A 25511-nucleotide genomic window follows, 5' to 3' on the forward strand; every position below is an offset into this window, starting at 1 on the left:
GGAACCGGCGGACGGGGAACAGGAACGGGAACGGAGGTTAAAACCTTAACGGGACCAGGCGCTTCCAGGTCCCGGACTCACACGATATGGAAATCAGATGCAGAGCCCGGATGAGCATCAGCGCCTGGCTTTTAAGGTGGGCTGGGAATAGGGAGCAGGTGCATAGAATAGTCTTGAGTGAAAGGGCTGGAGCACCCTTAAGGAGGGGGAACTAATATCGTGACAATATGGGAATATATGCAAAGTTTAATTAATAAAACTAATGGCGATTAGAAGAGTGGTATAGTGGCACAGTGCTACCTTGCAGTGCTGGGGGCCCTGGGTTCAACTCCTGGGATGCTTTCTGTGTCTATTTCCTTTGGGTTCTCTAGTTTCCTCCCACAGTCCAAAGACACCCAAGTATCCTCAGTGGTAGGTTAAGTGGCTTCTGAGAAAACTGGCCCTAGAGTGAATATGTGTTTGTGTCTGTTTGTGACCGCCAATGGACTTATATCCTGCCCAGGGTGTGCCCCTTGCTTGCCAGAATAGGCTCAGGCTTCCCCACAGCCCTGTATTGGATAAACTGGTTAGAAGGTAACTAGAAGTGTGATTGTGTGAAGTGTGAAGAACAGAAGTGTGAAGTGTGATAAAACACATCTAAAATAATCCACAACTTTCAGCTTTTCAATAAAAAATGAAGCTGTGCAAACTGATATTATGTTATCAAGTATGATGTGACGCAGGGGTGACCAGCCTTGATTCTTGTGAGCTGAAAAGTCTACAAGGTTTGGTTCCAGGTGCATTTTATTTAATATTATTTCTAACTAAAAAAAAAAGCAATAGAAAAAAACACCATTGGTGTCTGATAACCAAGCGCAATTAGTTACATTTCAGCTAATACACCTGTGTGAGGGAAATTCTCAAACTAAGAATTTGGCAATGGGTTGATAACAAATACAAATTCCAGAACTTTCCATGACCTGAAAGAAAACTGAAAAATAGAAAATATAAAACCATTTTTCAAATAGAACGACAAAATCATTCATACACCTGAAGAAATAGTATCAATAAACATGAAATAAAGATTGGGATCGTTTCTAGCCTAAAAATGTCTAAGAATTTTAAAGAATAATCTTCATAGCACTGCACAGAGAAAATACCTATTTGTCATAACTAATTTGAAGTCCAGAACACAAGAGGGTTTATTCCTACCACTATATTTAGTATTTTGTAAATAGTGCTTGGGTAAGGTTACACTGACTAGATACCTCCTGTTGTGCGCTGAGCTTGGCACTTCAGTGGTGGAATTTACGACGATCCCTCCACATACAGCTACGCTATGTCCATCAGATCTTTGGTTTATGTCTGTGAACTGGCTTCTTGAGTTTGAACTACAAGTGTTCAACTGGACTGAGGTCTGGAAAATAAAAGATGTTCAGTGGAAAAATGCTTTGGACATGTCATGTTGGAATGTCTATTTTGGGCTAAGCTTCAGCTTTTTGGAAGAAAGAACCCAGTGTCTTTCCAAAATGTCCTATGAAGGTGGTGTATGCGTTGGAGTTTATGAATTGACAAGGGCTCCTGGACCTGTATATGCAAAACAGCCCCAAAACATTAGGGGCCCCCCGGAATATTTAATGATTTCTTAACATGAGCCTGTTTCAATTGTGATTCAAATGATGTTTAGCAAATCATAGTCACCTCTTTACCTTGCAACCACACTATTGCTGTTGACTGTCTAGAAGTAGTTTCTGACACTTTGGCTCCTGGGGAAACTAGGCTGTTTTGAAGATCAGCTACTGCATTTGGAATAACGGTTGCCTCCCAAACCATTTTTCACCACCCACAGTAGCAAAATACACTGGCACCCTCTTCCTGGCTGGGTGGCCAGTATAGCCTTAAATGCCTTAATAATGGACACTGCAATGTAAAGTGATGGATTCAGCTTTTGGTTTATTCTTAATCCAGCATTTTGTGGATGTTAATGACCATTTGCCTGCAGTCTTTGCAGTGCTCACCGACCTTGATGATAGAGCATACTACAACTGAATATTACTTCCTTTTATTCCCAAGGAAACAGAGCCCTCTATGTTGTTTCTGCGTTTCCACTGAAGGTACTGCAGATAGTTTAATTTGTTTATTAGTCATTTAGTGAATAAGTGAGGTGTGAATAAATGTGACCATCTTGATTTTCTGGAATTCGATTTGATAAATATGACTTTGCACTGTGCAATGCAGTTTATTATTATTTGAATGTTTTAAGTGAGACATTATCCAATGCATAACCCATTCTGCTGTATGATGTTTTTGTTCCTATTGCATTGGGGGGGTGAATAAAAATGAAGCAGAGCAAGAGGTAGAAATGTGCTAATACAAGTAATTACAAGCAATGATCTAACTCATTTTGGAAACAAATATTTCCATGCAGAACTTGCATAAAGTGATCCATCAAATCAGTCTCCTCCCGAAGCGCTATGCACTGCCTACAGAAATTCTACACACTCTTTTACAATTTTTACCTTTTGTTGCCATACAGCCTGGAATTTAAATGCATTAAAATTGCTTTTATTTACAGATCCTACCCCACAACATCCAAATGAAAAAGGCACTTAGAAAATGAATTAAAATAAAAACCATGACAGCTTGGTTGGATATGTGTTCATCCCCTATCTAATACCAATCCTATCTAATATAGGATTAATAATAACCAATTAATGGGCCTCCACCTGTGTTAAAAGCAAAGACTATATAAGCACTGTAATGTAGTGTGCTTTCTGAAGGCACCAGTTCTGTAGGGTTTGGGCATTTACTGGGACAATTATTAATTGTAGCAGTAAATCACGAAATTGATTCTTTTGATGGCTTTAGAATCCAACCATGCGATATAACTCAAACAATGCACACACACAGGTACTAATACACGAGGATACATTTATTAATACATAGAATATGCATATAAACCTAACAGATCTTATCGAGAGGGTTATCAGAATACAAAAGGTATATATTCAGTCAGTTACAAAGAGTTACATATATCAAGAGGACATACATTCAGTATATCATTCATTTAGACCGTTTCATAAATGAACTTGGTTATAACTTCTACATTAGATACTCAAAACAAGTACATAACTCTTAGGAATTAAATTGATATCAACTGGTTGGGATAACAATTGAATTCTCGAGCTGTAATGCATTGAAGTTGAATACTCATCCAATCTCTGGGGATTCAGATCTCCTGCGGGCACAAAGAAACAGTTGCAGGCTTGTTGTTGTCCAATCCGTGCTCTCTAGCTAGGTGCCAGGCTGTGCTGTGCGGTTTGCGACGGTGCGCTGCAGATGCTCACTGACCGGCTAGTTAGTGTTGGCTTTAACTAGCAAAGTTTGCACACAGGAGAAAAGATGACTGTGGGTCCCAGCAGGTCAGGAAGAGGACCAGTTCGTTCCTGATGAAGCGCTAGTTCTGAATAGTGATTCAGCTGTCCACAGTTCTGACCTGTTCACGAGGCCTGCTGCTGGTTCTAACCTCGGGTGGATCCTCTGGTTACTCTCTGGCAACCTCCACTCTAGACTCATAGAACAAAGGAAAGTTCTGGCACTCGGACACACTGGCCGTTCCGTGGTTGTCCGGGCTGAGTCTCAGGATGGTCAGGAGGCGCGCTGCGAGAATGTCCTGCCCTTGGGAGTCTTCTGCTCCTGGGCCGTCCCGCTCTGAAATTCTCCTTTGAATTCCCTTTAGAAAAGTCCACAGAATTCTCCTGAATCTTACTGAATCTCCCAGGCTCTCTGTGTTGCCTGTTTTTACCTGGAGGAACTTCAGCTCGTTGATTGGCTGAAAGTTCCATGGGCATCAGAGTCCCATGTGGGTTACTCGGCCCTACCAGTCCCTGATTGGTTGATCAAGGTGAGATATGAGTCACTTACTCCTGACACTTAGGAATGCAGTCCAGATGTCCATCTGGCACTCCCTAGACAGATAGGTCCTAATGGATGACCATTGATCATGATAGCCAGGCTAAGCTAAGTGCATCCCCCTTTGGGATCTGTCCTAGGAAACCTTATCAAAGGAAACCTTAAATCAGCCTGCATGAATAGTTTCTCTGTGGCTTCACCACAGAGATGAACAGAGAGATGAGGCCTAATTTGTGAAAGCTCGGAAACACTTAATTCTGCCTTATTAATAAGCCTCGCCGCTACAGCACCAAGAACCAATTTTTAGGCAAAGATGCGGGAAGGCACAGATCAGGGGATGGGTATAAAAATCGTCAAGACAATTATTAAGAAGTGGAAGGTGTGTGGCACCACCAAGACCATCTCTAGATCAGGCTGCCAGTTATAAGACTGGCAAAATATTTTGCAGTCTTACAACACTAAAAAAACAACTTTTTGTTCTAACTGCAAGTACAGTATTACATTTGGCACAAACCTAACACGACACATGATCCAAAGAACACCATCTCTACTGTCAAGAATGATAATGGCAGCAACATCTTACTGGGATGTTTTTTTGATGGGCAGGGACACTGGGGACCTTTCAGGATAAAAGGGAAAATGAATGGAGAACAGCACAGAAAAGTCCTTAAAAAGGAAAATCTGCTGTCTTCTGCAAGAAAGCTGAAACAGGGACAGGAGCTCTCCTTTCAGCATGACAACGACCCAAACCTGCACTGGTGAGTGGCTCAACATCCTTGAGTGGCCCAATCAGAGTCCTGACCTAAATCCAGTGGAAAATCTATGGCAGTACTTATACTTCTGAAGGAACTTGAATGAGCTTGAAGTTTTGTAAAGAAGAGTGGTCAATTATTGCCAACCTAGGAGTGAACTGTTCGTAGAGACAAATCCCAAAAGACTCACAGCTGTGATTACTGCCAAAGGTGGTTACACCTAGTACTAACTGAGGAGGGTGTATACGTATCCAATTATGATATTTTGGTTTTGTATTTTTCATGTAATATTTCCTATTTAAAACATTTCATCCTTAAAAATGTGGATTATGGTATGTACATAACAGAAAAAAAAACAATTACAATGCATGAAATTTTAAGGTACTGACAACAAAATGTGAAAAAATACAAGGGGTTATATACTTTCAATACGCACTGTACCACATATACTTCCTGTACACCTGTCTAAACATGATATAAGAGACAATTCACATTAATACAAAGATTTATGCAGTAATTTTAATAGTTTATTATCACAAAACAATCATTGACTGGAAATTTAACATTGTAATAAAAGTTAAAAAACATTAAAACTGATCATCACTTTATCCTATTTAAGAACAACGTTTTTTCTGTAATAAAACCAACTTTGAACCTGAAGCAACAACACTGTACTCCACTATATAAAAATAATCTCTTTTCAAAATGTAAAATATTTACCTTGCTGCCCTCTTGAAATTTTAGCTCTGAAAATTGCATTGCATACAGTTAGTGTACAAAATTCTCTTGAATATGTTGGAATATTTATGTTGATCTGCAGTTATCTTTATGAAAAATCATCTTGGAGAGTATACTGGGTAGCGGATATTTTAGCGAAAACTAAAAAGGATGTAAGATACAAGAAAAGAGAATTGCACACAGAAATTTAACATGCTATTAATTTTTATGGGTTAGAAAAACAAAGAATAATTTCAAAATTGTAACATACTCACCTATTAAACTGCAAAAGTACTAAGACATTATTGTCTGTTTTTCCCCAATTTGTTACTGAATGTGAAGACAGTGAGTCATGTTTTTTTTAGCATAACATTTGTTAGCAGTACCAGTGCCTTATGTTACAAATATGCTTGGTTGACACAAAGCTGTCAAATCAAAATATACTCCCTTTTCCTGCAACAATATGATACAGCAGACAGTTCTTATTCTCCCCCAAGAATTCGAAAGTAATTTTTACTTCACACCAGAAAACAAGCAAATTTAAATTAAATTAAAAACTACTGTGCACAGGAACACAGCTATGTTAAAACCAGAATGCATATTGATAAAGGTAGTTTGTAGCAATATTAGCTGTTTGCAAAATAACCAAATCTGTATCTTTCCATTTCTTAATAATACATTTGATCAATTTATGCAGTTTAGCAAATCTCATATTATTACGATGTTTAAGTATTAGCTACAATGAAAGTGCAAGTATTTCTTGTTATAAAAACTTCACAAATGTATAGAAAACTACATTTGTAGTGACTGGTATAAATCCACAATGAGAAAAGAAAGAACCCAGCACTAATTCTTCAATGAGGTGAACAGTATAAAATAGATGTCATAAAAAAGAGAGATATCACAAAAGACACTTCAGCTCCTGAATTGCCTAAGATGGATCTCAGAAGACAAAAATATTTTAAGTATTCTGTGAATGTCCAAACTGCAGATGAAGGTTTTCACTAATAGGCAAAACAAAACATTAAACCACAACAGGTCTCTTGGATTTCTGGTGTCTCCTGAAAGCCTTAAAGCTTTTAGGTGACCTTGTGTGGGACCTGATACAGTTTTCCATGTTCCTCAATCACAATTCTTAGATACAACTATCTATTTACTAATGTTAACAATATTTGCAGTCCTGCTAAGTTGAACTGGCATACGACTTGATTAGTTGAAAACTTCAATTTAATTTTGTAATAAGGGGCAATTCAAAGGAAAGTTCCAATCTTCAAAACAAATTATACTGTATATGACCAAAAGTAGGTGTGGAGTACAATCAAAGTAACACATCAAACAGGTGTGATTCACTTTTATTTTTACAATGTAAACTAACCCGCTCCGGAATTTCCATACTAAAGGTTCTCCAGAACAATTTTTTCCATTTAGCTCAAGCACAGAAAATTCGCAGTACATTAAGATGCATCAATCCCCAGAGCGTTATATATTAAAATAGCTTTTAAAGCCTATATATATATGTGTGAACTACACAAAAATATACATGCAATAAAACTTCTAGGGATTGATAATGGTACAGTGGAAGCAAACTGACATCAGTTGCTGTTGTTAGAAGTATGTCTACAAGTTACACCTGCTAGTTAAAGTAACTAAATAACAAAACTAAAATATCATTACTGTTTTTGGGGCCAAACAATTGAAACTAACACAAAAACATTAATAAACACTGTCCATAGTCCAAATAGACCAAATTTCTAATTTTTCTTCCCAGTGGTTTAAACTAGGGGGGATGGGAGAATCAGGAAGAAGAGGCTCAGGAATTTTAGAGCCAAGGCCTCTGTTTGTTGCAGGCCATTAACAAAAGCCATAATGTGTATGAAAGACACATAGAGATCATGCCACTAATAAAATCTGACAAGTGTGCAAGAGCTGGCAAGAACTGAGGAAGTCCTCCACAAGCAACTGAAAAAGCAGGGGTTAACTCTAGCATATACTGTATATAGGGATCAGGTCAAATCATGCCACTGCAAGACAAGTAGCTGTGGGATACTTGTTGAAAGAGGTGCAGAGCTAGAAACAACCACAAGAGTGACTACTACAACTGCTTCAAGTAATGGTATGAGAACTTGCAATATCAAACACTCACAGACTGACCGCTGTCTCACAGAGTTTTTGAAGCTAGTATTGCTAGTACTTGAAGCAGTTTCTATGTTTTTAAAACCAATTTTAAAAGGAGAAAATAGAACTTAGTTTTCCCAATTTAAAACAATTCCACGACAGCCCTTGTCCTGTGTCTGGTTTAAGTTTTCTAAGAAGTTTTATTAAAAAAGTAATTATTTTATGGTTATTGAACTTTAAAGTAACTGCTCTGGATGAAAACCAAATTCCTCTTGTGGATCCTTACCTATTTTTTAAAGAAATATTTTTGCTGAATAACTAAAAAGAAACAACAGACAACTAAAGTCTGTCTATTCAGGAAATAATTTAATTAAAATGTCATCATAAAACCTGAAAATTAACAGTTTACCCCTCGAAACTGAACTCACAAATGGAAGACTGTTTTGTCTCTGATTGCCATATTTTTTAAAAGAACGGTGATTTTTTTTTTAATTAGAGTGGTTTTGTGACTTTGTCCGTGTTGAAGCGGGAGATATAAGCCTCATAGATGGTATTCAGGAAGGAGGGATCATTCTGAAAGAAAGACAACCATACAGTTACTTGAATAGCTGTTAAGTGTGATAAAGGGTTATAGAAATGCTAGATCACGCTAACCTTAGCGCACGCTTTACAATGTAAAAAGCAAATTCAAACATTACTCTCCCTTCCACACATCACCAAAAATAATTGGGGCTTTAGCTTATTTTTTTTAAGAACAGTCTAAAGCACTATGCTCTGCCACATAACTTCTAGACTGCTCTTTTCAAAAACTGAAAAGCACAAGTATTGGCATACTGAAGTGAATATTTAATTTTACTAATGAAATTCACATTTTCAAATTAAAAGATTAATAAAAGAAAATGTATAGCATTTCATCTTTTGTCTGTGCCTATGATTTTGCATACATACATCATTTGCAGTTACTCTCTTTTTTCACACTTTTGCCTTCCCGTCACCAGTGTAATGTGATGCACTTTTGTCCTAATACACTTTTCACTTTTGCTCTTATCCTAACGATAAAAGCTTTTTTCTTTTAACTTATAGAAAAAGAGCATTTGATATCCTAAATAGAGCCCACAGGAAAGCAACGGGATTGCACTACTGATTTTCTTGGAAACTGGAATAATTACAAGTGACTGATCATCTCATGTCAATTTGCATGAAGCCTGGGTTTTCAGAGTGTTCCAAGCCCGACACAATTGTGACTATAAAACTTTACACTCTCAAGGCAACCTTCTATTTCTGCTCTGAAAACTCCCGTCCCCTTCTCTGCTACGACAGTAACTGAGTCTCAGTAAATAATGAGTGACTGACACATATGAGGAATATATAATGCGCTCTAGGACCCTTCAGGAAGAAAGCGCAGTCATTCTCTGACCTTGATGAGGTGTAGAAGCGTGCACTGGAACTGGCTCCTGGTGAGAACACTGGGTGAGAGAGAGAAGGTCTCATCCAGAGGCTGAGAGGATAGCAGGCTACTGGAAGGAGGGCAGCGGTCAGCCCCTGTACCCAGGCCAGACCTGTTGCTCTCTGAGCTCTTGGTCGACTTGGTCTGGGTGAACACCATGGGTGACATGAGCAGCGTAGGAGCTACGGTGGCTGGGATCCGCTGAGGAGAAATCACCTGATTGACATAGAAATGTTCTGTGAGGCACTCTTCAGGGAGTAAAGTACTGTACCAGGCTGCATGACTATGGGGTCAAGTATTCTGAAGGTGTGAACTGTGCTGGGGTGAACATTCACTGACATAAACTCAATACATCAACTTTCAGAAACATCACTCCTCTACATTTTCTGCAGGTACTTCATGACTGGAGAGGATGAGAAAGGTCACTTGGCTTTAACAAGTGCACGGTCCTTATTCCATCTTGAGCTGCTGTAAGAGTATTAACAAAGGGCAAATTGCTGGGAAGGGGGAGGGGGGTTATAAAATTTAAATAAATGAGTGATTCCCACCAGTGACAATAATAAAAAATACAGGATTTCTGATCTTCTACTACAATCACACTTGGACATAAAAAGATCCAGTGAAGTTTTCAAAGAACTGAGAGTTCTGCCACTAAAAAAGTCAAACACTGCATGTCAAGAAATAAAAATGTGTTAATTCATACATTCCAAGCATTTCAGAAAACAAAATGAACACCAGACTTAAACCGGTGCTCACATGTTATGATTATGAGATTTCGTTTTTTTATTTCATTTTATTCTATATTCTTATTAATAAACAAAACTAATGGAAAAGTAATTAATTACAGTTTAGATAATGTTTTCATTCAAATCTTGATGAAACCCTACAAAAACAAGGATCGTGCTTCAGGCATTAACAAGTTACTTTGTTCTTCCTAAAAACAAGCGTTCAGATAGCTGTTTTATGATTTATCAGCCTTAACGATTTTCATTTCATAACTGACTTCAACATCAGTTTCGACAGATGAGAATCTTTAGTGGAAATGGTCGGGCTGCACAAACAGCAAAACGCATCTCATTGAAGGTTTACAGCCGAACTACCTAAACAGATTATTTTTCCACTAGAAAATGTATACCGATTTACTCTCTTTCATTAACGCTTTAAAGGAAGACAAACAATGGCCTTGGGTGACGCTACGTTATCATGAAACGAACCTTTTTTGAAAAAGGTGGGTAGCTGCGTCAGCATGCGTAGGCTGCAAAGGAACAGTAGCGGGAGAACAAAGGTTGGGAGGGAGGAGGAGTGAGAGGCGGGCCAATCAAGAGGTGTGAAGTCAGAATGGGTGCAGAGAGGTGTGAAATGAAACTTCCAATGAATGGAGAAAATTTAAAAGAACAGTAATCTGTCGTTAAGGGAAGGTCTTAACGACAGATTACTGTTCTTTTAAATTTCCAACCTCCCAACCTTTGTTCTCCCGCTACTTTACCTTTGCCTACTGCCCTGTCTCTCTCACACCTGAAGAAGGCTCCACGGCCGAAACGTTGTGTTCTCTTTCTTCTTTTTTTTCAGCATGGAATAAACCTATTACTTGTTCCTTTTTTGAAAAAGATTTATTCTGGTTACAAAGAATATGAAATCAGTTACGTGCTTCTCCAATACCTAGTGACTGTTCTTACTTATGGCACTGTTACCTGGAACAAAGGGTTGGGTTTCTCGGACACTGCAGAAGAGGTCTTGTCTGCCCAGCTGTCCAAGGGCCTGGAGGTCTGGTTGAGGGGCTCGTGGAAGCGGGCAGCCAACGCTGGCCTGGCAGCATCCATGCTCTGCTCCTGCTGGACCAGCTGCAATCTGTGCAGCAGCTCATGGGGGGAAACCACCCCCGAAACTGAGTGCTGGGGGGCGGCGGCCACCAGCGGTGGTTTGCTGGGGCTAAAATAAAGCGCCTGGGACTGGTGGGCACCACTGAAGCTCAGTGGCTCTGCACGGTCCGGCTTGACTACGGGGAGTCTGTGCAGCAGGTTGGGTGCGGTCTGGAGCTGAGGAGGTGGGTGAGCGCAGCAGGGAGCGGGAGGCTGGAACAATCTTTGCAGTGGGTCTCTGCTCGCACAGGGGGCCACTGCGGGGGGCTGCAGGCCCCCGTTTTCACACAGCCGGTTTTCGGGAGACTCTGAAACTGGCTGCAGCTCCACAGCCCCGCGGTGCGTCATCAGCTTCTGGATGGCAGGACAGTGCTGAGGGGGGCTGCCCACCGCTGTCTTGCCCATCACTTGCGCTGGCTCCTCATAGGAGAGGGATCGTGCCACGGCAGGGCGACCCCCAACTTTACAGCCAGCCGCCTGCGCCCTGTTGTCGCCTGCACCTGGGGAGACAGGCTCCTGTTTGTCTTGCACTCCAAAGAGGGCAGCGAGGGATAAATGCTTGGGCTCAGTCTCACCGTCCTTTAAGAGAAGATAAGACAAGACAAGCTATTTACCATCAACAAGGTGTAGCATGTTTTACCAACTGACATGGCTATTATGGTTATATTATGGAATTGACATGGCTATAGAACATGGCACTGATGGTTAGAAATCAAGAAAACAGTCCAGTATGGAGAATTGCCCCAGAAAATGTTTCTCAAAGAGTCTAAGATTTATGCTTCAATGCAAAAAGAACTATCATTCAACTGTGAAGACAAAGCACCACCTTTAAGGTACACAGTGGAAAGAGGAGATAACGTGCAGTGTTCCTTTTCCCTTCCAGTGCCTTAAAAAGGACTACATTTCAGTGTCTTCCTCATGAAAGTTAATATACTTTAATAAATTCTCCAATAATAGTGATGAAACAGATTATCTGGTAGCATTAAAGGACAGAACATTTTCCACAGATTTAAAGCGGATGACTGCAAACGAGAACAGATTACATTTTAAATCTAATTGAACACTTTCTAATTAAATAGAGAGTTACTGAAAAAAATCAATGCATATTTTTTTAACACATGAATGACAGGACAGGTAAATGAAAAGTGGACTATAATATTATACAAATTATAAAGTGGACTACAGTCTCAGAATGAAACACTGGTTGGATCCCCAGAAAATCCTAGAAAGTGCTAAAAATCTGCACCCATTTTGCATACACTAAAGATTAATGGCTCTTCTGCAAGTCCCAAGGCAGATACAAATACCTTGGGGAGCTGCTGAGAACTGTAGGCTCTTTCAATGGGCTTTACGGGGATCGGCTTGATCAGGTTGGGGTTGTCATAGATCACACTACTGCCAGCGATCTCCTTCGGCTCAGGCTTACTCTACGAAAGGCAGAGAATTTAATGAGGGCAAAGATCACAAGTCATTATCAGCTCCTGTTTTCACCGCTCAAGAAGATCAATCAAGTCTTGCATCTTGTTATGACGGCTCCATCCTGTGGCAATAAGCACTGTAACCGTCACAAAATTAAGAAATCTGCACTGATGGGACGGTGCGGTGGCTCTGTGGCTAAGGATCAGCGCCTGTGGCTGGAAGGTTGCCGGTTCATATCCTGCAGCTGGCAGAGGAATCCTACTCCGTTGGGCCCCTGATCAAGGCCCTTAACCCCAACTACTCCAGGGGCGTCGCATAAATCGCAAACCCTGTGCTCTGGCCCCAATCTTCTCTCCCTGTCTGTGTGTCTCATGGAGAGCAAGTTGGGGTATACGAAAAGACAAATTCCTAATACAAGAAATTATCTTATATAATGTCTTTTCAAAAGCAAATATTCCTGAAATGTCATTAAAAATAACACCAAGCATTAAGAGGAAAGAAGAACAAAGGAGAAGAGGACCTTCGCAAAAAAGAAAGAAGAGAACAAAGAAGATTACAAAATATGATGAAGCAGAAAATATCTTGTAAACTGCTGCTATGCCTTATTAATCCCAGACAGTTAATGCTCAATAAGGAAGCAGGTATCCTATCAGCATTTTCACAGGATAAGAACCTATGGCTTTGGCCAAGCTAAGAAAAGGTTCAGGAATGCATTTTCTTTTTTATTGGTTTGGCTCTTGCAATGTCAAGGTAGTGAGCCTCAGTCCCTTAACACTCACAGTGAAAATGTACATTACTAACGAACAAGAGGAGGACATCTGGCCCATCTAACCTATTTGGAGGTTAGTAGTTAACTGTCCAAGGATTTCATCCAGCCTAACTTCAGAAAAGTTAGGGTATCAGCTTCAACAACATGGCTAAGTAACTTGTTCCAGACTCCCACAACTCTTTGGGTACAGAAGTGTCTCCTGTTCTTGTTTTAAAATGCACTTCCATCTAGTTTACACTTAGAGTCCTCCACTTCATGTTTCACTGTTTAGTGAAGAAATCTGCTGTGTCGACTGTCAGTGCCATTTATTTTGAATATTTTTTTCTTTTGAAGCCTTTTAGTGTAGGATATTTCCTGAAGCCCCAGGATGTAGATTCTCTGGACTGATCCCACAGAAGCAATGTCTTTTCGATGACCCAAATTGTACACAACTGTATAAATGAGGCATTGCTAGTGCATCATACAATCTTCACATAACATCCCTTGCTTTAACTTCTATGCTTTATATATCCTATTATTTGTTAGTTTTTTAATTGCTTCTTCACATTGTCTAGAAGATGTAAATGAGTTGTTAACATAAACACTTGGGTCTTTTTCATAAGAATGAGACAAAAGACAACTTCACAAGTTTTTTTTTTACATGGTGCTTCTTCCTTGTTGTTCTCAACAACCTTTATAAAACTACATGGGGCTCCAATGAGAAGCTTATAACCTACTTTAATGGGAAGCAAATCTCTGCTATTTTTTGTAAATTGGTTCCTCAACACTAGCCCTACTCCAAACACTTCTTGACTTTTGGTACAAAAGTTAATTTTAATACTTTAAAATCTTTTTTTTTCATATGCCTTAGAATCCTCTCAGTACAATTACAGAGAAATGAAGTTATTTTTAGAATTTTATGTTTATGTTAAAAATAAAACAATACTAAATACTTACAGGAATGTAATTTACTCCTTATCAGCTGAGATACACTGTTCTTGGAGCTGAGGGTATCAGTTGACACTAGTGCCACCTAGTGGTATACTAGTAATTAAACCTACCTTGTCATACTCATCCCTGGCCTTGTTCAGCATCTGGAGGATGTCGACCCCTTTACTGTCCCCTGAGTGCAGAGCTTTGGGAGACACGCCTCCCCCATGCTGAGCTTTCAGTTGTTCTTGCTGCGTTAAACTGGAGGAGGAGGAAAGTCACCAGAGCATAATCCATCTAGTATAAACATACTGCACAGAGCTGCAAAGTCCTGAGGCTAAATGTACACTGTTGCTGCACATTTGTAAGAGTGCATTTTACAAAATCAAACTATACCGCCCTGCAGTGCAGAACGCACTTGATTGCCATATAATTATCATTTGCTTGAAACTGTCTCTATACCACAGAGCCAATTTCAGAAATAATACTCTCAATTTAGCCTCCTGAGCCACTGCCTCACACAGAACAAGAAGGAGAAGCACTTACAGTGTCTGAGGAAACACTAAAACATAATTGATTGTTAAACACTGTATAGGTAATTTTATCTAAAGGGTAGACATACACCTTATAAATGTGTACTATAATGATTAAATGAGACATGAAGATGAATAATAATATCAGTTCAGGTGGGTAGCTGCATCAGCATGCGTGCATAGGCTGCAAAGGAACAAGTAATAGGTTTATTCCATGCTGAAAAAAGAAGAAAGAAAACACAATGTTTCGGCTGTGGAGCCTTCTTCAGGTGTGAGAAAGATAGGGCAGTCAGCAAAGAACATATAGTGTTGGAAAACAAAACCCAGGAGAGAGGAGGAGGCGGGAGCAGGGGAGAGGCAAAGTGGCCAATCAAGTGGTGCGAGGTCGCGAGAGGGGAGGAGAGGTGTGAAATGAAACCTACACATGAATAGAGAGAATAAGAAGGAAACAAGTCTATCGTTGAGAGAAGGGGGAAGGTGTGAACCAAGTTTCAGGATAATTTTAGTTTCTGATTTCCTTCTGCTGTCGAGTTAACAAACCCTACTTTGAGAACGCAGACGGAGAGATCAGTGTGATCATGGCCGTCAGAGGTGAAATGAGAAATGATGGGCTTGGAGAGATCTTCAATCTTCACAGCCTGCCCAATTTTGGCAACCTACTGAATAGTAGGTGTGTTGTTGGGAGTTCAGTAATCTACCAAACTGATTTAATTGAGAACCCCAGTCTCCTTGTACTGGTGGAAGGCAAATTCAGTGGCCCAGATTTTTTCTGTGTCATGTTGTAGAGTATAAAGTTATCCCACAATGATGCAGCACATTATGATTTGCAGTTTGGGATAGTATTTTTTTTGTTCTGCTCTTGATTTTCCCTTGAGGTTAACAGGCTTTATTTTAAGATTTAATATTGCAAAAAATTGTAATGGCCTAATTTTTTTTAATGGTCCAGACAGTGACAAGTGCACATTTGAAAAGTGTATATAGATATACATTGTATTTCTTAAAAAATGATCCACTTATTTCAATCAAAGACATTTAAGTTCAAATTTACACATTCTCCGTGGCTTCTATTAATGTCCTATAATCTACAGAGGGGAATGCTTAAATGATCTGATTAAGACGACAGCAAAAGATAACAAATGCCCACAGGTGTTTCCTGGAAAAACTAAAAATAACACCTATATTTTAGGAGGCTGTAACTGATAAGATTAAGGTTATCTCATCTTTCACAGTGTAGCAACAAGACCAAACCAAAGACACTGTATTGTGTGGCTTTAAAGTACAGAGGATAGGGAAAGGAGAGCAAATAAACAATTGCAAAACCTTATTGTGCCTTGCAAGTATTTAGCTAGATCCCATGAGTGCTGAATCATCATTCTTCCATAACAGGTAGGCTCTAAATTAATATTCTGACACAAAAATGAACGTCAGGAATGTTCCCCCATGCTGAGACTTTGACAAGCATAACATTTTGTGCAAGGCATGTAAATGGATTTCTGATCCACTGTTGCCAAGGCATGTATAATACAGAACACCATCACCTCCTAACCACTGATCCAGATTTTGAGCGAGCATTTGAAAAGAAGAAAGATTAAGTGGGAGAGTGTGGAATGAGACACAGTAACAGGATGACATAATCTTTGGATGGATCACACCACAATACTTCTATAGCTGTGCATAAACAAGAAGTACTGTGACAGCAATTCAAATATTTATGGATATGGACTGGCTGAAAGATGACACAATACAATGTAGAGCTACAAACCGGTGTAATAACTAGATGCAGACAAACAATACATTTGAAATGAACGTACTTCTTCATTAGCTCAGCAATCCGCTGACAGTCCTCCTTGTCATAAAACCAGATCCCATAAATGGACACTGGAAACAAAAAATAACAGACAGATTCTGGTTATAACAGCTCAGGGGACAGGACAGATCTTGATGTTATTTTCAACAAATTCAATTTAATGGTAATATTAAAGACAGAGAAGAACAAAATGTACAGTATTTGGAAAATGTTCAGGTGACAGAGCTGCCCCAAGGGGCTTATCAGCTGGAACTCTTAGGCAGGGATGGAGAGGGCGGGGTCGTAGCCGGGGCTGGAATTTTGGAAAGCCATGCTGCTGAGAGGAAAGGCGAAGCTGATCGGGCTTGGGTCAAGAGCGTCGGTGACAAGCAGACAGTGAACATTTCCCCACACCTCCTCAGATAAATCTTGCAAACAGAAGTGAGAGAGACAGGGCAGCCAAAAAATGTGGAAGATAAAAGAGAAAAACAAAGCGGGCAAGTAGAGGGGCTGAGGCGGCAGATAACTTAAGAAATATCCTGACAAAGGCAGACCGATACTGCCAGCGGACCTCTGAAGAGGTACAGTGCCGTGTAACGTCGCCAGCTTCGTGAACCTCAGTTGTGTGGGATTCTGCTCCTGAACACCGGCTTGGTCACGCTTAAGGATTACATGAAATTGTTTCTCTGACTGAAACTGGCACGGAGTTTTTTATATGACACATGAATACAGAAAACCAGGTGAGAGGGCACAAAGGATTCTAAGGATTTTGATTTGTGTTCTTCATTATACACCACAGTGGTGATAGATCATGTTTCAGAAGGCATTCACCCTGCATAGAAAGCCCAGGCACCAGCGCTTGCCACCAGAGCCAGATGCCAAATACAAAGGAAAACTTGTGTCCGAGACGCAACTCAACTATACCTATGTCCGCCCTGGAGGTAAGATCATTGCTAATTACAGACTATTCTTGAAACTATATTCTCTAATGTTCTAGAATGTGATTTGTGGCTTTTTTACTCCTTTTACAAAGTACAATTACATTTTGCACAACACAGTATTTGAGAACAGATTAGATGTTTTATTCTAACTTACAATAAGTTATTCTATGAAGAATGTCTTTTTATCACTTTTCAAAGGGATTGTTAAGTCTTTCTATTAAGTCTTATGTCACTGAAATCAGCATGAAATTATGTTTAGCGGTTCAATTACAAAGACACTCTGCCACAAAAATATTCCTTTGCTAGGCCACTCTAGGTTACCGAGTATAAAACCATCTGATTACAAAGGTCTAAAAAAAGGCTTTTTTAAAAAACCCTTACAGGTGTTGCCTCTGAAGTTCTGAATGAATGGTTATTTTAGGGATGTCAGAATCTCAGTTAAAATATCCCAGTTAATTAAGAAAGACAATCTCAAAACATGAAGAAAACGTAAAGGGTAGCTTGTCATTCAGTATGACTCGTGATTTCGAGGTGAAAAAAAGCAAATCGCTGGCAAGTGCCCCAGTAGAAATTACTTGCACTTTCTACCATATTTAGACTCTGTGATAAAACTGAAAATGCCTCTATGTGTCAACTTAAACAGCCCCAGCCCTCTAAATAGGAGCAAATAAAATACAGTTACTTGAATTATGAGATCTATCAATTAATAATGAGGCTGCCACTTACTGCAATACACCACAGCCATTTAAGTTCATCATAGTGAATCAAGACTTACAGTGGGCACTGCATGTGAAGGGGCTTCATGTGTATTTGAGAACTGTCTTTATCTTATCTCGGTTGGCTTGGTTTCTGGTGTTGGCAGGACACTCAAGAGAGAAGCCCAGACACGCAAGCTCACTGCCCACCAAAATACCTTTGCACCATAAAAGGAGACGAAAGTCCTTTATGAGCAAACTGGTCTCAAGCTACTATGATTATCACCAATCTCCCTATTTTTATATGTATTTGAGTGCTTTATGCTTTGAAAAGAAAATGAGACTTAAACGTTTTGCTCAATTCCTCTTGAAAACTTACAAAAGGGAAACATTCCTATTTTTTAAAATTTATCACCATCTCCTTCTGACATATTCTTCATTCATTATCGTCCTCCTTATTAAGCCACAAACCAATTCTTCCAACCAGTTTTATGATCTGTAAAATCATGTTATGTGCCTTTAGCCATTAGCTGTTTTTCAGAGACGTTTCAAAATTCCTTGTAACATTTTATGGATATTCTACTTGGTTTTGCATGGGTATAGTGGGTACTGGGTACAGTGCTGGTCATTTCCAGTTTTCTTGTGCTTTTCCGTTTCAGATCGGGGCGTGGTTCCTTCTGACTCATCTTTAATTTTGTACATCCTTCTACTTAATTTCCGCACTTAAGAGAATAGTCTTCAGTCTTGTCTGCTGTGAAAGCAGGTGTTGATTATAAAGGGCTGCAATCATCACCATGCAGAACACCTCTGTAACCGTTCATCCGGCTCCTTTTCACCTCACAGGTTACACTCCTGGTGTGCTGCAGCTACATAAATGGCTTTGGTGGTGGATAAGGGAGATAAAATGCCATGTCAAATCGCTGGTGTTCTCAGCAGGGACACTAAAACCCCATAAAAAAAGTTTAAAATAACCTGCTTGTCACAGACTTTTCCCATATTAAATATATAACCTTGACGGTATTTACAGCATTTCTGAAATGTGATTTGACAGCCGGTGGACCCCGTCAGTAATTTTATCAACCTGCTACAGAAACACATCTTGCAGCACTAGAAAATTTGTATCTGGGTGCATATTTCTATCCTTCCATGGTAACAGTTTTGAGCAGATTTCAACATGTATTCAAAGTGTATTACTATAAAGGAACAAGTAATAGGTTTATTCCATGCTGAAGAAAAGAAGAAAGAAAACACAACGTTTCGGCCGTGGAGCCTTCTTCAGGTGTGAGAAAGACAAGGCAGTAGGCAACGGTAATGTAGCAGGAGAACAAAGGCTGGGAGAGAGGAGGAGCGAGAGGTGGGAGCAGGGGACAGAAAGAGAGGCCAATTAAGAGGTGTGAAGTCAGAATAGGTGTAGAGAGGTGTGAAATGAAACCTCTAATGAATGAAGAAAATTTAGAAGAAAAGTAGTATGTCGTTAAGAGAAGGGGGAAGGTCTGACCCTAGCTGCAGGATAATTTTGGTTTCGGTAGTCTTTCTGATGTATGAGTTTGGAAAACCATCTTTGAGAACACAGACGGAGAGATTAGAGTGGTCGTGGCCGTCAGAGGTGAAATAAGAAACAACAGACTTGGAGAGATCTTTAATCTTCACAGCCCTGATGTGTTCTCTGAAGACGGCCCCGACGGCCATGACCATTGCAAACAATGTTGTGTTTGCTTTCTTCTTTTTTTCAGCATGGAATAAACCTATTACTTGTTCCTTTGCAGCCTATGCATGCTGACGCAGCTACCCACACGTATTACTATATGTCGTTTAATTATTATATTGCTATTAATTTCTCCAAATTTAATTTAGGAATATGGTGCCTGATAATGTCTATATTCCTCACTAAAGAGTTCATGCACCAGTCTATGCATATGGACTGTGTGTGGAGTAAATAGAAAGACCATGTTTTTCTTCAGAGTGCCCCAGCCATTTTTGAGGATTTTTTTTTGGATGGACTTACAAGCTTCTTGACCTTTTTTGCTAGCAAAAAAAATGAATAATTGTTTCCAGCAGTGTTAATACATTTTATCACATACTTACAACGGGCATTCCTGTAGAGCAGGAAAGGGTCCTGCAGCTGAAAGTCCAGATCCTTGGTTATTGGCTCAGTGAGGTTGTCCATACTCAGGCGATTCATTATGGTGAAGCCATGCCTGGGGGAGGCAGACCTAAGACCAGAATAAAACAGGAAAAATCAGGGCAAAATTTCATTGTGTTGTTTGGAGCTCTAAGCATAAGGCAATGGATCAAGTTAAAAAGTCCTTGCAGAAATTCTTTAAAGACAAACATGGATTTAAAAATCAAAATTTTGTACAGCACTGGGTTTAACATGCACATGAGATCTTCACTTTTTAAGGTGATCTATCCTGCATCCAAGAAATGAAGAAAAACAGACTGGTGTAGAGTGTTTGTGAAAGCCAAAACATAAACAGTAGGAGAGTAACCCCGGCAGTGTCCTGGCCAGATTTCCCCTTGGCCTTTACCAATCATGGCCTCCTAATAATGCCCTTCTATGAATTGACTTCATTACTCTGCTCTCCTCCCCACTGATAGCTGATGTGTGGTGAGCGTTCTGGCGCACTATGGCCGCCGTCGCATCAGGCGAAAGAGTGACGCTTTCTGCCCCACCAACACAACCTACTACAGCAACCTGCTTTTCCTAGTGGATTACAGTCCTAGTTGGTACTAATCACTACCTACATTCCTTGATTTGATTGATCTAACAAGAGACTCTAAATTGTATTTCTAAACTTCTTTTTGTTTTGTTTCATCTGTATCTTAGGATCCATTAGAATGAAACTGTGTCGCTCCAAACAGACTTCACATTGTCATTTGTTCTAGTGTTCCCCCTACGCTGCATACAGTAGGTTGTGTTTTGGTCACAAAATTACACATTTCATTATATTTTGGCATTTGGTGGAAATTGTTTCCTGTTTTTTCCTGAATCATAAACATCTTACAGGTGAATCATAAACATGGGTTTTCGCCGTGTGCTCTGGCTTCCTCCCACAGCAGCAGATTAATTTGGTTAATTATGTTCTGGGAAAAATGGTCCTATTGTGAGTGTGTGCATGTCTGTGCCTGTGTGTGTCCTGTGATGGACTGGTGTCCCATCCAGAGTCTACCTTGCCTTGCACTTGGTGTTTGCTGGGTTAATCTTTGACTACCCTGCTACTATGAATTGGATGAAGTACTCAGAAAAAGGATGAATAGTCCACAGTTATCCTTCCAAAACTGATACATTATGGCAAATCAACTCATAAAGTGAGACGTCGTTATCAGACATACTGTACCTCCCTTACCTTGTATACACAAATAAAGTTCCTTCCACATCAGTCTTTTCCTGAAGAGAAAGGTAACATTATGTTATTAACTCTTAAAACTGGAACTGCTGGATGTGCACTACCTTCAGAAAAAAGATTTGCGGCGAAAAATGAAAAACTGCTTAAATTAAAGCACTACGGCTTAAAGAAAATGACAGAGACCTAAAGAGTAACAATTTGCTAAAAGGCAGGCAAGGAGAAAATGCTTCTATAACACAATTTCACTCTTATTGAGAGAACACATTAAACATAGTGTTATGAAAGCAAACTTCACATAGCCATAGCTATAACACCATCCATCTCTGTCTTCCACTAATTTATTGAATGCAATTGAGCACTTTGAAAACAATTCTTTGCCAATGCTTTTTATACTATCCCAACACACTGCAGTTCTGATTTACAGAGTTAACCATTTGTAGAAACAGGATGTAAGTACTTGTCTGTAACTAGAAAAATGCCTTGGTTAAGTTATTCATAAGTAGTATTAACTATCATTTGCTAAATTGTGCAGTCAGAAGAGATACTGCCAAAAGGAAATTTACCAAACAACATTTTTATGCCTAATAAAAACACTGCAGGACATGGAGAGTGCCAATATAGGTCTGTATCTACAGTATATTTTATATGGTGGGAAAGCAGTCCGATATCTCTGACTGAAAAGGGCAAAAACAATGAAAAAAAGTAAATACCGGTTCTTGGCTTTACTGGATGCCAGCACGGTGACGTGCTCACAGCTCTTGGGTGCATGGTTTAATATTTGTGTAGAGTTGGCAAGTTCATTTCCTGTGGGTTTTGGTTGGGTGCACCAGTTTCTTTCCACCTTCTAGAAACATTCTGGCTCACTTTAACCAGTGCCTCCCAGTTGTCCCTGTGTGCTTGTGTGTTTGTCTTGTGTGTGCGCCACGTGAGACCTAGGCCTCAGGGTGGTACTGATCGTTTCCAGGAACAAGAAGCATTCTGGTAATGCATGGATGGACAGATGCTTTGCTGGAAACCGGTATTTGACAGCATATCTTAAAGCTGAAGTCAGAGTCAACAGGCTACAGTGAGTCTGCAATGCCCATTCTGCAACCCTGACTCTCTGCCAATCCGATCGTGTCATAGTTATAATGAGACTGGCACTTCCATTTGACTGGCCAATAAAAAGGCCAGCAAGGAACAAAAAACTCTTCTGGCAAAGCAATATCCACACGCTAAGCATATTTTACACAGTGTTCCCTGATCAATGTAAAAGCACAGTGTTGTATTAACTTGACAGAAAGCACTAAGTTTCATCATCATGCCTTTCAAGTTAGGTCATAAGCTTTTCATCTTTCTATTTAAGAAAGAAGAAAGTTTTTAGAGAAAGAACAGATACAGAATGCACGAGATATTTGAGCACTTTCTTTAAAGAAATGTTATTGTTTCTATGAGCACACTGATCCCGTTCCCCTCAAAGATACCATCTCTTTCTATGGCAAAAAAATACTCCACCTATTTAAAATCTATTTAAAAGCACAAAGAGGGGGGAAATGAATGTCTGAATCGGTTTTCTCAGAAAAGAATGATCTGTTTATTGGTTTGTGACTGCATTTGCAGTGCACGGAGCTTTCAGGGTTCCTCACAAAAGCGTCTTCTGTCACATGTATGCCTCGATTCTACGAACTGCAGTAGACAGTTTATAAACTGACTGCGCATTTGAAGCAATCCAGAACACAGAACTGGAACATTTTTACAGCATGTGAGACATCAAAATGTAGTTTATTAAGTTAGCCAGGAGAACAGTAAATGTAGAAATGTACCTGATATGTACCCAAAGTAAAGGGGAAACAGGGCTGGCATTCTACTCGCAAATTCCTCTAACTGGCTACTGAAAGGTATATCAATTAACTAAAGAAACAGACGTTTATCCGAAATTTGTAAGAATTTACTTCAGATTTTCTCCTTATTCACAACACCACGTTTAATAAATTTTACCTGTGCTGGTAAATTTAATTTCGCTACCAAGAAATGGCTTCATTCTACTATTCCTTATAAACTCCACATTCGGACACGAGGTTGATTTTATAATCTCAGAAGGCTGTACAAAAAAAAGAGCAATTGATAAACTATTACGTTGATTATTCAAGCTGATACAAAAATGATCATTTTACATGGTATTTTGTTCTATCCGACAGGTTTTAAGTTTTAATGTCCTAAATTACATTGCACGCGTAATTTGCTTCTCTTACGCAGGCGAAACAAAACGAGTTTTTTTTTCATACAACGTCAATCAAAATAGTTTGTCAAAACTTCAGGATGAAAATCATCAAAACAACGAAGTACGTTATCAACGCAATTTTCCCTGCAACTCCTTGCAAACGTATATTCTCACAGCATTCATCGCTTTTATCACTGAAATAACGGAGAAAAGCTTTCTGCTATACAGGTAAATTATGTCAACTGATAACAATAATAACAATATTGATAACATTTTCCCAACAGCGTGTGCCACTGGGGCTGAGTGTTAAGTTTGCTTTCTTACCCACTCGTTTGCTTTGTTGCTGAATGTGTACAGGGCAACCTGACTGGCAACATCTACGATTTTGTTGATGTACGGGTCATGTCGCTGCAAGGCTGCCAGGCTGATGTCCAAACCTTTTGCCGCCAGACAGGTGCCTGATACCATCCCAGATGTAGAACTCATCGCCCCCCTGCTCTGTTAGGTTATACGGAGCCCTCAGTAAATTTGATCCCAACACTTAAATCCCCCCCAAAATACCTCTATGGTATCTGAATGTTTTGCAGATTTTTAAAAAATTAAATAAAATAAAATCAAGTAAATCTAAAGTTAAAAACGTCAAGTTGGTATTTTATTAACTCTAGCTGTACACCCATGAGCAGGAAGTCGCCATTTTTCACCACCTCTGACTGTAAACAGTCAGACGTGACTAATCGTTTGTAGCGTCACATTACAGGTCATCTAATCGACTCTAGAGACAACTGATTGAATACTGGGGGGAAGTTGAAACGCGATAAAAAAGGCTTCTAACAGATAGCAGAATACACGAATTTCTTAAAGGGTTCGCACTTCTGATTAAGCAAATGCACGTCATCATAGAACCCCAAGTATCCCCCATGTATAGCACGACAGCCCTGTAATATATTTTAAAAACGGCAAATATAGAGACATACAGTACCGATCTGTAATAATAAAATATGAAGATCGAGCCAGCCCCATAATTGAAAAAAAAGAGCTTTATCCAGACTGGAAGTACTGTACTAGTAAGACATTAAATGGAAAATGGATAATTATTATTGTATATTAACGCCAGACAGTTGCCTGCTACAGTACAAAGCTTGTGCCATAAATAAATATGGCCAATGAATATACTGTATTTGTAGAAAACATCACAGGAGTTCAGTGCTTTGCAAAAACATTCGTGCTCTTCCAAAGATGTCCGGTTTTGTTCAGCTACAAATGATGTGTACACAGTCTCAAGTGTGGACACTTTTATAAGTAAAAAAAAATACCAATACCAAATACCAAATACCAAATACCAAAAAACCAATACGATGTACATAATTAACCTACAATAAATACTTGAAAAGTTATCTCACTATATTTCGTACTGTTATAGCTGGTATTTTCTATTATTTTGCAATTGTGAAAATATCTCTTACTCAGTTTTAGAATGAATGATTTATTTACTGTAAATCAGCATTGAAATTAATTGAATTTATATTTTGCCTTCATTCCAAATGATCGAAAAGCACTTAACTTATTCTGTAGGAGAGAAGACATTTCATCCACCACTGAAAGACAGAACTCAGATGGACAATCAAGAAGCATACACCAGTGGCCCCACTACACAGCAGATCAGGAGAGCAAGAAGAACATTTTCTTCATCAGTTGAATTAATTGAGGACTTTGGGTAGAATAGATTGTACACGCCCAAAGTGAAATTTAGCCATGACTGCAGGGTTAAAATCCCTACTCTTATAAACAGTGTAATGGGATCTTTAATATCCTAAGCCACGTGGCCAGGACATCCCATAAAAACAACCCAAAAACATAATTTTTGTTTGTTTTTGGTCTCATAGGAATAAACCTAAAAATTTCTTCCACTATGTACAGATAATGTACTAACTTGAGTCTTCAAAATCCTGAACAATTTTGACCACCAGATTTTGATCTACCCACTAGACTATCAGAGGTAGAAATGAAGAAAACATGCATTCTGGACTTTGAAAAATAGTAGGAACCTCTTTATACAAAAAAAGTCACAGGTGTCAGGGACAATGAGGTTCAACTTTGCTGCTGAAGCTGTTTTCTTAGAACTCTTCAAGAA

At 39.4% G+C, this 25511-nt stretch overlaps 2 protein-coding genes across 10 annotated transcripts in view; one reads left to right on the plus strand and one right to left on the minus strand.

Annotated features, from left to right (window-relative positions):
* Window positions 1-6696: 6696 nt before the first annotated feature.
* On the minus strand, window positions 6697-24111 carry dcp1b (decapping mRNA 1B). Of its 2 annotated transcripts, XM_069192115.1 has the most exons (9): window positions 23705-24110; window positions 21181-21221; window positions 19919-20046; window positions 16223-16289; window positions 14010-14139; window positions 12089-12208; window positions 10614-11360; window positions 8893-9138; window positions 6697-8048 (listed from the first exon to the last, which is right to left on the minus strand). In XM_069192115.1, exons 1-9 carry the CDS (start codon window positions 23864-23866, stop codon window positions 7968-7970), a joined length of 1722 nt encoding a protein of 573 aa, XP_069048216.1. In that variant the 5' UTR covers window positions 23867-24110; the 3' UTR covers window positions 6697-7967. The 2 variants fall into 2 exon arrangements, with proteins under 2 accessions (XP_069048216.1, XP_069048217.1); XM_069192116.1 differs by lacking the exon at window positions 12089-12208 and having other exon boundaries at window positions 23705-24111.
* Window positions 16585-25511, plus strand: part of cacna1c (calcium channel, voltage-dependent, L type, alpha 1C subunit) — a 447138-nt gene continuing 438211 nt past the window's right edge. For all 8 annotated transcript variants that reach the window (XM_069192105.1, XM_069192106.1, XM_069192107.1 and 5 more), the window contains exon 1: window positions 16585-17138. In XM_069192105.1, the coding sequence (XP_069048206.1) occupies window positions 17009-17138 (130 nt within the window). In that variant the 5' untranslated portion in view covers window positions 16585-17008. The remainder of the gene's footprint in view (window positions 17139-25511) is intronic.

The sequence above is a fragment of the Lepisosteus oculatus genome, chromosome 7 (genome assembly GCF_040954835.1).
Source record: "Lepisosteus oculatus isolate fLepOcu1 chromosome 7, fLepOcu1.hap2, whole genome shotgun sequence".
NCBI classification, from domain to species: Eukaryota; Metazoa; Chordata; class Actinopteri; order Semionotiformes; family Lepisosteidae; genus Lepisosteus; species Lepisosteus oculatus.